At 42.4% G+C, this 12639-nt stretch overlaps 1 protein-coding gene across 1 annotated transcript in view; it reads left to right on the top strand.

The window, feature by feature from the left end:
* Positions 1-9816: 9816 nt before the first annotated feature.
* The window catches only part of LOC311148585 (auxilin-like), a gene marked incomplete at its 3' end in the record, with an annotated part of 37199 nt that continues 34376 nt past the window's right edge, over positions 9817-12639 (top strand). The window contains exon 1 of the mRNA XM_084185568.1: positions 9817-9952. Coding sequence (XP_084041694.1) covers positions 9819-9952 — 134 coding nt within the window. The 5' untranslated portion in view covers positions 9817-9818. The remainder of the gene's footprint in view (positions 9953-12639) is intronic.

Raw genomic sequence — 12639 nt, 5'->3', positions numbered from 1 at the left:
AACACACTAAGCAGATAATTCGTGTCCGTGTCTGTTGGCTAGCTAGCAATGGCCACTGTGTTGACCTTGTTTGAAAAACGGCTAGCTAGCTAGCTTCGTGCTACCCCCGGCACCGCCGAACAACATCTAATAAAGCCTTTAGGTATTGCATCCAAAACTATGGCATACTCCTTCACCGTCATTGGAATTCCATATCTATTCAAAAAATTCAACATAATTATACAGTTGTCCATTTTAGACAATGGGAAAATTAGCTACTGCTTGCTATTGCGCAGTGACCTGTCAGCCTTTTCAATATGTTTTTGTAAAAACGCCTGCTACGTTAGGTTAGTAAAAACGGTCCCACTCATTACAAGTCTAAATGTGATTGGTTGATTCCGCTATCACTCCAAAATTCTGCACTAATATCAAAGGCAGTACAGTATGAAGATAAGCAGAAACTGCTTCTCCAATAGAAATCCCAGATCACACTTGTAGGTGATGTCATGGTGATGTTGTCTAGCTAAACTCAAGCGTGGAAACACGTCATCTGGTCTAACAGTCTTCTCGTGCCGAACTGTGCATGTGCAAACCGTCAAATCAAAGGCACTCCTTCGATATAAAGTTGTTTTTGACGAAAATGAAAACATGTCAGTTTTTCACTTTCACGAGGTTGGAGTAATTACATGTTCAACTACTTAAAAGACGATATATGGTCAATCTGCCATCTGCAGTGGCCGTACAGCATTTACAGTGATGCGGCCTCCGCAGAAGTCAGAGCATTCATACTTTTTATGCTTCGGGAAGCTGTCATACGCATCCAATAAATTGGACTGCACTGCACCGCTCGTACTGATTCAGGGCTAATCTCTATAGCCATCCAGCTAATTATGAGCAACTGGCTAAACAAAAAGTCAAGACCTTACCTCTTCTGAGATGTGTTAGTCTGTTTCCCGGTGCTAGACATAGGAGCTCAGTCAAGATAGCATGAAGTAAAAAGGCTGCACCGTTTTCCCACCTGCATCTCCATCCCAAATCTCCCCATTGCCCCCCAGAAAAATTTGCCTACATTTAGGCTAGTGTTTATATGTGTATTTCACACTACGTTGAGGTAAAAATGGGAGATTAATGCTTGTATGGATGTCAACCCCAATATATGTTCATGTCATCGTCATCAATCAACTGCATTACAGTTAAAAACTGACTACAACCACCGATTTCTGTATGCTAGCTATGCTACCAGCTTATACGAACGGGAGTTAGCATTTAGAAGTCACTTTTCCTATACCTGAAAAGAGACTACTTCTAAATGTTACGTAGCGAAATCAGCCAAATATATCCAAATCGGATTTTAGTAATCACATTGTGTGCCTGTTACAATACATAAATCATGACAGATTTGACAAATATCCATTTTGTTAGATTTGTGCGCCAATCCAGCACCCTTCTATCCCCCACGGTCTGCATTCCATTGACCTCTTTACCACATCTATACCCATTACCTCCCCGATCTCTTTCCAGGAGATCAAACATATCTTTGTGTCTTTGAAATCCCTACCCGAGGTATCATAAAGATGTATTTTATTTGTGAACTTGTTCTGATAGCCTTTTGTCAAAGTTCTCCATGTTTGTTGTCAAGGAAGTTGTCAAGGAAGTGAGTTTGTGTTTATACAGGATGTACTACCCCACCTACCGTCAACCAATCATGTCAATGCGGAGCTATACGGCGCTATGTGGAGCCCTCTTTATTGTAAAAAATGTGGGAGGCGCACGGGAATGCCGTACGTAGCTCAATTTGGCCTCCATAAGCTTCCAGAGCCCCCCCCCCCCCCCCCCCCCACACACACACACACACACACACTAGTAGCAGGACATAAAGGCAGCCCTCCATTTCAGTAGGAATTAAATTGCTCTCTCAATTTCTAGGAGCTCCTATTTTCTCACATTAGACTTTAGACTGATTAGGTTGCTGATGGGACAAAGGATCTGAGAATATCACAGAAAGGGAAAATAAGGCAGAGGAAGAGGAGATTAAGACTCTTAAAAAAGTCCAAAACCAGGAACTGACAACCCTGAACCCTCTCTGCAGAGAGGTATGTATTGCTATAGGCATATTCAAATCAAATCACATTTTATTTGTCACATACACGTGTTTAGCAGATGTTATAGCGGGTGTAGCGAAATGCATGTGCATCTAGCTCCGACAGTGCAGTAATATCTAACAAGTAATATCAAACAATTTCACAACAGATACCGAATACACACAAAACTAGTAAGGAATAGAATTTAAGAATATATACATATATGGACAAGCAATGACAGAGCGGCATGGACTAAGATACAGTAGAATATTATAGAATAGAATGCAGTATATACATATGAGATGAGTAGTGCAAGATATGTAAACATTATTAAAGTGACTAGTGTTCCATTTCTTAAAGTGGCCAGTGATTTCAATAGGCAGCAGCAGCCTCTAATGTGCTAGTGATGGCTATTTAACAGTCTGATGGCCTTGAGATAGAAGCTGTTTTTCATTCTCTCGGTCCCAGCTTTGATGCACCTGTACTGACCTCACCTTCTGGATGATAGCGGGGTGAACAGGCAGTGGCTCGGGTGGTTGATGTCCTTGATGATCTTTTTGGCCTTCCTGTGACATCAGGTGCTGTATGTGTCATGGAGGGCGGGTAGTTTGACCCCTGGTAATGCGTTCGGCAGACCGCACCATCCTCTGGAGAGCCCTGCGGTGATTGAGTTGGAGGCGTGCTTGGCCACGCAGTCATGGGTGAACAGGGAGTACAGGAGGGGGCTGAGCACGCACCCTTGTGGGGCCCCAGTGTTGCGGATCAGCGAAGTGGAGACGTTGTTTCCTACCTTCACCACCTGAGGGCGGCCTGTCAGGAAGTCCAGGACCCAGTTGCACAGGGCGGGGTTCAGACCCAGGGCCTCAAGCTTAATGATGAGCTTGGAGGGTATTATGGTGTTGAATGCTGAGCTATAGTCAATGAACAGCATTCTTACAAAGGTATTCCTCTTGTCCAGATGGGATAGGGCAGTGTGCAGTGTGATGGCCACGGGGGGTATGAAAAAAACAAACAACAATGTATGCACTCACTAACTGTAAGTCGCTCTGGATAAGAGCGTCTGCTAAATGACTAAAATGTAAATGTAATGTAAAATGAATTCCCACAAAATGTCATTTTTACCTTCATGATGGATTTCCTGTCTTCTGAGACTCCATAAAATGTGATGCAATCAACTCAAAGGAATGCAGTCAGTGCACACGCAGGTGCCTCCTAGATGCCAGAATGGAGCCCCTGCTGAGGCTTAATCGTCCACTTGCCTGATTGATAAACTCTTAGATTTAGTTATGTAGATTTCTCTGTAAAGAGCCATAGACCTACAGCACTTGATTACTACTCCCCAATAACTCCTATTGGTGTGATCTGAGTGATTCTGAGTTATGTGGTAGTGGTGTGGTAGTGGTATTTATTTTATTTTATTAAATAACCATTATATATCCAGGAAATCCCGTTGAGATCAGGAGACCTCCCAGCAAACCAAAATTAGTTCTGTGAAAGTTTCCAGAACATTCGTTAGGCCGCGGCAAATATTCTCAAAACACAACAACTGTCCAGTCGTGCCGATGATTATAGAATGTTTGTATAAAACATTCACCTGATGTTCCTAGAACACATTTAGTCTGTTCTTTAAAGGTTCCCAGAATATTTAAGTAGGCTGTGGGAACAGTCTGGTGGGAACATTGTGGGGACATTCCCAAAACACAAAAACTGTCCACTTCTAGAATGTTTCTTATAGGGTGCAAGAAACATTCTCCTGATGTTACAAGAATGTTCAGAAAACACATTTAGTAGTAGTGGTAGTGGTTGCAGTAGTGGAAGTGGTAGTGGAACCGGCAGTGGTAGTGTTAGCTAAGTGCCATGTGCTGTGTACAGATGGATGGGGTGGGGAGGGGAAGGGAGGAGTGTGTTTTGACCAGGCTGCTGAGTCAGATACAGGACTTGGGTGAAGTCCAAGAGGAGTGCTTTCTCTTGAACTAGCATAGTACCACAGTTTACTTCACCCCCCCCTGTTGAATTGGCGCCTTTTCCTAGACCATGTTGCTATGTGCATAATATCAAAGTTAACCAGTATATTGGTGTTGAGAACAATGTGGTGGAGGCAGCAGCGGAGTTAGGAGACGCGAAAACAGCCCTTGCCTTAATTGTCTTGGAAAAGTGAGGAGAGAGGAAACCCAAACTTAATAAGGTCTATAATCAATAGCCTAACTGTTAAATGTCCCCGGCTTTATAAATCATCCATATATACAGTGCATTCGGAAAGTATTCAGACCCCTTCAACTTTTCCACATTTTGTTACGTTACAGCCTTATTCTAAAATGTATTCAATAGTTTTTTCCTCATCAATCTACACACAATACCCCATAATGACAAAGCAAAAGCAGGTTTTTAGAAAGTTTTGCAAAAAATAATAATAACTGAAATATTACATTTACATAAGTATTCAGACCCTTACTCAGTACTTGAAGCACCTTTGGCAGCAACTACAGCCTCGAGTCTTCTTGGGTATGACGCTACAAGCTTGGCACACTTTCTCCCATTCTTCTCTGCAGATCCTCTCAAGCTCTGTCAGGTTGGGTGGGGAGCGTCACTGCACAGCCATTTTCAAGTCTCTCCAGAGATGTTCGATCGGGTTCAAATCTGTGCTCTGATGCTGCCACCACCATGCTTCACCGTAGGGATGGTATTGGCCAGGTGATGAGCGGTGCCTGGTTTTCTCCAGACGTGGCGCTTGGCATTCAGGACAAATAGTTAAATCTTGGTTTCATCAGATCAGAGAATATTGTTTCTCATTGTCGGAGAGTCTTTAGGTGCCTTTTGGCAAACTCCATGTTTTTCACTTCATCATTATGGGGTATTGTGTGTAGATTGATAAATAAGGCTGTAACGTCACAAAATGTGGAAAAAGTCAAAAGGGTCTTAATACTTTCCAAATGCACTGTATCTACAGAAATAAGACAGATCCTGCTTTTATTTGAGTGTTTGTTTAATAGCCTACTGATTCCGTGAGCACCGAGCCTCACGCAACCACAACATGTCGAATAAACAGTTTCACAAATTCGGCTGTTTTTAATCTTTGCTATGCTGTAATAAAGGCTTTACACCTTTTTTTAAAACGTTAGAACAGCCTCTCTGGTATTACTTATAATGTATTTAGTGTTGTTTACACTGTTCCAAATTGTCAGAAAAATAATATTTATAATAATAATAACCCTCCTTTTTCTTGATCTCCTTCTTATTGTTATTATTACTATTATTATTATGATCATAATTATAATAATAAGTAATGTCATTATCATTAGTAGGCTTAGTATAGCAGCCTTGTATAACCACCATCGAACTGTAAGCCTAAGAGTGCATCCTATTAGGTCTTAATACCGTCACTTACTTAGGCCTATTTTTCAATAGGCTACTTATATAGGCTACTGTTTCAATCATTCATTCGTTCATGTCATCACAGAGCATACGAGTCATTCATGATTTGAAATGCAATCAAGCATTTTCGTTTTAATTAGCGTAAACAATAAACAAACCATTCCATTTCGGAAATTGCATTCACGAAAGAATGCGACGGTTTTTAGTCTATACTGTAATAAAGGCTTTGCAAAAAAAGAAAAAAAGAAAACTCTCTGGTACGCTTATAATTTATTTTGTGTTGTTTACATTGTTCCAAATGGTCAGAAAAATGATATTGTAATCTAACAGCACCTGTTTGGCACACATAATATACGCGCAGCACTTGCTCCTTAACTTATTTTTCTTGATCTCCAGTATTTTCCACAGCTAGGCCTATTCAAAGTTATTCCACACATCCGACTTCCCATTACCTCCTGAGCAACCAGAAAACATTCCCCCGTTTCGAGTTTATTTGTCACGTCCTCTGCATCCATTTTGCTGTCACTTGTGCTGTCAATTGTTATAACCAATTTATTGATGTGATTATTATATACTATAGGTCAGGCCCTATTGGTCACATGCATGCAATGCATACATGTGTTACGTAAACAGAGCAAGGGTTGAGGGAATAAGGAATGTTTTTCCTAAACAAATGAGGGATTTCGGTAACTGAACTTTTCAGTCAGAAATGGCTGTAATTATGTTGCAGCTTCATCAACACGGACAGTGCGATAAACACTGTTGAAGTTCTGTGGTGGCCGCTGCAGCAAGGAGGAGAGAGAGACAACGGGTGCTAGTCACTCAGTCACTCGCTGTCACAGTGCAGCAAGTCTGCACCCGGCCTGGCACAATCAAATCAATTGCGGTCGGACTCTCTCTAGTCATTTATGTGTCTAATTATTTCATCAAACAGTGCGCTTAAAGCCACAGACAAGCTCAGTGCATCTAGTTGATTTGATTAACACATACTGTAGGATGTGCCTGTACAGTTGAAGTCGGAAGTTTACATACACCTTAGCCAAATACATTTAAACTCAGTTTTTCACAATTCCTGACATTTAATCCAAGTAAAACTTCCCTGTCTTAGGTCAGTAAGGATCACCACTTTATTTTAAGAATGTGAAATGTCAGAATAATAGTAGAGAAAATGATTTATTTCAGGTTTTATTTCTTTCATCACATTCCCAGTGGGTCAGAAGTATACATACACTCAATTAGTATTTGGTAGCATTGCCTTTCAATTGTTTAACTTGGGTCAAATGTTTTGGGTAGCCTTCCACAAGCTTCCCACAATAAGTTGGGTGAATTTTGGCCCATTCCTCCTGACAGAGCTGGTGTAACTGAGTCAGGTTTGTAGGCCTCCTTGCTTGCACACGCTTTTTCAGTTCTGCCCACAAATGTTCTATAGGATTGAGGTCAGGGCTTTGTGATGGCCACTCCAATACCTGGACTTTGTTGTCCTTAAGCCATTTTGCCACAACTTTGGAAGTATGCTTGGGATCATTGTCCATTTGGAAGACCCATTTGCGACCAAGCTTTAACTTCCTGACTGATGTCTTGAGATGTTGCTTCAATATATCCACATAATTTTCCTTCCTCATGATAGCATCTATTTTGCGAAGTGCACCAGTCCCTCGTGCAGCAAAGGACCCCCACAGCATGATGCTGCCACCCCCGTGCTTCACGGTTGGGATGGTGTTCTTCGGCTTGCAAGCAACCCCCTTTTTCCTCCAAACATAACGATGGTCATTATGGCCAAAGAGTTCTATTTTTGTTTGATCAGACCAGAGGACATTTCTCCAAAAAGTAAGATCTTTGTCCCCATGTGCAGATGCAAACTGTAGTCTGGCTTTTTTTATGGCGGTTTTGGAGCAGTGGCTTCTTCCTTGCTGAGTGGCCTTTCAGGTTATGTCGATATAGGACTCGTTTTACTGTGGATATAGATACTTTTGTACCTGTTTCCTCCAGCATCTTGACAAGGTCCTTTGCTGTTGTTCTGGGATTGATTTGCACTTTTCACACCAAAGTACGTTAATCTCTAGGAGACAGAACGCGTCTCCTTCATGAGCGGTATGACGGCTGCGTGGTCACACTACCGTTCAAAAGTTTGGGGTCACTTAGAAATGTCCTTGTTTTCGAAAGAAAAGCAATTTTTGTATCATTTAAAATAACATCAAATTGATCAGAAAACAGTGTAGACATTGTTAATGTTGTAAATGGCTAATGTATTTGGAAACGGCTGATTTTTAATGCAGTACATAGGCGTACAGAGGCCCATTATCAGCAACCATCAGTCCTGTGTTCCAATGACACGTTGTGTTTGCTAATCCAAGATTATCATTTTAAAAGTCTAATTGATAATTAGAAAACCATTTTGCAATTATGTTAGCACAGCTGAAAACTGTTGTGCTGATTAAAGAAGCAATACAACTGGCCTTCTTGAGACTAGTTGAGTATCTGGAGCATCAGCAATTGTGGGTTTGACTACAGAATTAAAATGGCCAGAAACAAATAACTTTCTTCTGAAACTCGTCAGTCTATTCTTGTTCTGAGAAATGAATGCTTTTCCATGCGAGAAATTGCCATGAAACTGAAGATCTCGTACAACGCTGTGCACTATTCCCTTCACAGAACAGCGCAAACTGTCTCTAACCAGAATAGAAAGAGGAATGGGAGGCCCTGGTGCACAACTGAGCAGGACAAATACATTTAAGTGTCTAGTTTGAGAAACAGGCGCCTCACAGGTTTTATTTATTTATTTTTATTTCACCTTTATTTAACCAGGTAAGCCAGTTGAGAACAGGTTCTCATTTACAACTGCGACCTGGCCAAGATAAAGCAAAGTAGTGCAATAAAAACAACACAGAGTTACATATGGGGTAAAAAAAACATAAAGTCAGAAATACAACAGAAAATATATATACAGTGTGTGCAAATGTAGCAAGTTATGGAGGTAAGGCAATAAATAGGCTATAGTGCAGAATAATTACAATAGTATTAACACTGGAATGCTAGATGTGCAAGAGATTATGTGCAAATAGAGATACTGGGGTGCAAAAGAGATAATAAATAACAATATAGGGATGAGGTAGTTGGGTGGGCTAATTTCAGATGGGCTGTGTACAGGTGCAGTGATCGGTGCAGGTCCTCAACTGGCAGCTTCATTAAATAGTACCCGCAAAACACCAGTCTCAACGTCAACAGTGAAGAGGCGACTCCGGGATGCTGACCTTCTAGACAGAGTTGCAAAGAAAAAGCCATATCTCAGACTGGCCAATAAAAATAAAAGATTAAGATGGACAAAAGAACACAGACACTGGACAGAGGAAGATTGGAAAAAAGTTTTATGGACAGACGAATCGAAGTTTGAGGTGTTCAGATCACAAAGAAGAACATTTGTGAGATGCAGACCAAATGAAAAGATGCTGGAGGAGTGCTTGATGCCATCTGTCAAGAATGGTGGAGGCAATGTGATGGTCTGGGGGTGCTTTGGTGGTGGTAAAGTGGGAGATTTGTACAGGGTAAAATGGATCTTGAAGAAGGAAGGCTATCACTCCATTTTGCAACGCCATGCCATACCCTGTGGACGGCGCTTGATTGGAGCCAATTTCCTCCTACAACAGGACAATGACCCAAAACACAGCTCCAAACTATGCAATAACTATTTAGGGAAGAAGCAGTCAGCTGGTATTCTGTCTATAATGGAGTGGCCAGCACAGTCACCGGATCTCAACCCTATTTAGCTGTTGTGGGAGCAGCTTACCGTATGGTATGTAAGAAGTGCCCATCAAGCTAATCCAACTTGTGGGAGGTGCTTCAGGAAGCATGGGGTGAAATCTCTTCAGATTACCTCAACAAATTGACAACTAGAATTCCTAAGGTCGGCAAGGCTGTAATTGCTGCACATTGAGGAGTCTTTGACGAAAGCAAAGTTTGAAGGACACAAATATTATTATCATTATTTCTAACCTTGTCAATGACTACATTTCCTATGCATTTTGCTATATTTCCTATTCAAACTCATTTCATGTATGTTTTCATGGAAACAAGGACATTTCTAAGTGACCCCAAACTTTTGAACGGTAGTGTATATCTGGAAAAATACACGTTTTAAAATGTCAACCAATCGATTGGTCAAAAGGACAGACTACTTTTTTTGTTGGGGACAGCCCTATATTATATGTTGTATGTTGTTTCTGTGCCTGTCATTGGGATGAATGACTCCTATGTTGTTAGTTATATTTGTTTGTCTGTGCTGTGCTCCATATACTGTGCCTCTACATGCATCTACATGTCTGTCTTTGTCTGCATCCTCAGTGTGTGTTTCTCGTCATTCTTAATTGTAAAGGTCCTCCATCTCCAGATATGGATGCCAACTATGGCGGAGGGCTGCTGGACATGGTGAAAGGCGGAGCCGGCAAGTTCTTCAGCAACTTCAAGGACAACCTGAAGGACACACTCAAAGACACCTCCACTAAAGTCATGCACCAGGTGGCCACGTAAGTCCCAACAATCAATTTTTTCTGTAAAGTGTGTTGAGACCTGGTGAAATACACTTTAAATCAATTGTGATTTGATTTGCTTTCCTGAGCCCTAACCTCCTTAACCTGTTACTCCACCCATCTCTGCCCTTACAAAAACTGCAGTAAAAGTGCAGTAACTGTAGTCGACTGTCGTATTTTGGACGCAGTAATTGCAGAATAACTGCAGTATACTGCAGTTGAACTGCAGTTATACTGCACTGTAACTGCAGTTACACTGCAACATTACTGCAGTAAAAAAACAGTGTTATTTTGGACGCAGTATTTGCAGCATACTGCAGTTATACTGCACTCTGACTGCAATCTTTTTTTTCTTGTAAGGGTGGGTCTGGCATGGGGGATATGATGTGTCTGTGCCCCATGTTGAAGCTCCCTGGCTGGGGTGAGGTGACATGTGGCTAGCCTCCATGCCATGATGTCTAGTTGTCTTAGGCTAGACATTTCACAGGCTTTTCCTCCCACCCAACTCTGACCCAGTTCTGGTTCCCAGGCTAGCCTAGGGGTGAATGACTCTATGCCTTCCCCGAAAAAGAGCTCTCAGTCTAGGCCTAGCAGAGATCTCAGGCCTTTTCTCTCTCCTCAAGTGGTCGAGTGGTCGAGGAGAGTGTCCTCCCCTCCTCGATAGCCACCTTTCATCGAGGATAGTCATGTGTATCCTGTCTGAGTCCTTCGCGGAAGCGTTTTGAAATCTGCCACAGCCACTTTGAATCAGCTTTTGTTTTTTTGGAGGAGAAAAGCTTGCACACGTTTAAAAACAATATGCTACTTATCGTTTTATCTATATAATGTCTAGCACAGGTAACTTAATTAGTTTTCATCACTTGACATATTTATTTTGCCATCCACCCCTGTAAATATAATTTGCCTGATGATGCGCGAGTGGAGAAGGAGAGTCTCATTTCATTCAAGCGCATTTTCATCCACGTTCCCTCTCCTTGCCGCCTCTCCTCGATTACCTTTGGCCTTTTACAAAAGGAGGCGAGAGAGGACGGGGAAGAGAGGATACAGGAGCAAATCCAATTGAGAAAAGGCCTCTATGTGCCTGCTGGGAGCTAACATGGTAGTGTGAAGGGAGGACCATCAGTTATCATCCAGCTGAGATGTTTACGTGTCCGTTGTGGTTGCCGTGGTTTCCTGAGCTGTGAAATATGGAATGGGGTAGCAATGACTGGGCTGATTACACATGGTTTTAGACCAGGGCTCTCCAACCCTGTTCCTTGTCCCAGTTGTAACTAACCTGATTTCAGTTTATCAATTAGCTAATTATTAGAATCAGGTGGGCTAAATTAGGGTAGGAGCGAAAACCTACAGGATGCTAGCTGTCCAGGAACAGGGTTGGACGGCCCTGTTTTAGACACAGAGATAAATCTCTATGGCTGTACACTACAGCATAATGGGAAAACACTTTATACTATTGGTGAGAGACAGTTATTATTTGAATTGTATCTGTATATGAGATAAAATATGAGTCAAATAGATAGCTAATAGAAAAGGCTGAATAGATTTTTCCTAAAGGCAGTGTGAGGGAAAGCAGATGAGTGGATGGAGAGGCCTGGAGGAACAGTGGGAAGGGGTGTGGAGGGATGACGGGCAATAGGGGGAGAGGAAGGAGGGAGAGAGGCTACCGAGTCTGGCACCGCTGGGTCCTGAGAGAGATGAGATTCTTTCTGCGCAGGCGTCTGCACTGGCCACACAAAGGGGCCTCTGTACTGTCAGACAGTGAGCAGGCCTCTCGAGACTCGCGCCTCCTTGTCCACCCTCTCTGCCTTTAACCCTGCCAAACACGCACACACAGGACCTCTGCCATCTCTCTGGATCACATTGAAACGGTGTCAGTTACAGAGCAGGGACAGGGCAGAGCTGGGGTATCTGCTGATACGCTTATCTGTTGCCTAGCCTTGCCTAGCCTCGTCTCTTCTCCTTTCTTTTCCCTTGCTGTTATTTCCCCTCTTCTCCTATGATCTCAACTTCACTCCTCTCAGCTTGTTTAGTCTCCCCCCTATTTGTCTTTGCTATCCTTTCCTCCTCCTCCCTTTTCTGTTAACCTCTCCTCTCCCCTCCTTTCCTCTCTTCTCCTCTCCTCTTCTCTCCTCTCCTGTGTGAATAATTGATAGCGGTTTATACCTAGAGCACTGCTGATACACAGGGATTCATTTCACCCAGGAAAAACAGGCCATGTGGACACTACTGTCAGTTTGGTACTGTGGATTACAGCTAGTTACTGTTGACCGGCCATTTGTGTAATAGAGTAGGCGTGGCCTGTGTGCACCACAGCTATAGTTAGTCCCTATCTATAGCTTACCCTACAGCTAGCTAATTCAAAGCCATGGAAGCTACAGTGATTAGAATGTGCCTCTGGTATCTGGTGTACATCTGATATATTCCAAGATTCTGTGGAATTTGTTGAAACAAAGTCAATTACTTGATTCATGGTCAAAGGAGATACCATTCAATAAGCTGTATGCAAGCTGTCTTCCTTAGAACAAATGCAGTTGTGACAGAAAGACTCTGCAGTGCTGTGTTCTGTTCTGTTCTCACTGTGTGTTGTATTGGTCTGAAAGGCAGTGTGTCCTTGGCCCGCTCCACCACCCCATTCATCTCTCTCTTTCTCTCTCTCTCTCTCTCTCTCTCTCTCTCTCTCTCTC

The sequence above is a fragment of the Coregonus lavaretus genome (genome assembly GCF_964263955.1).
Source record: "Coregonus lavaretus genome assembly, chromosome: 21".
NCBI lineage: Eukaryota > Metazoa > Chordata > Actinopteri > Salmoniformes > Salmonidae > Coregonus > Coregonus lavaretus.
Note: the sequence above shows the minus strand (reverse complement) of the source record. Positions and strands in the feature narration are given on the sequence as shown.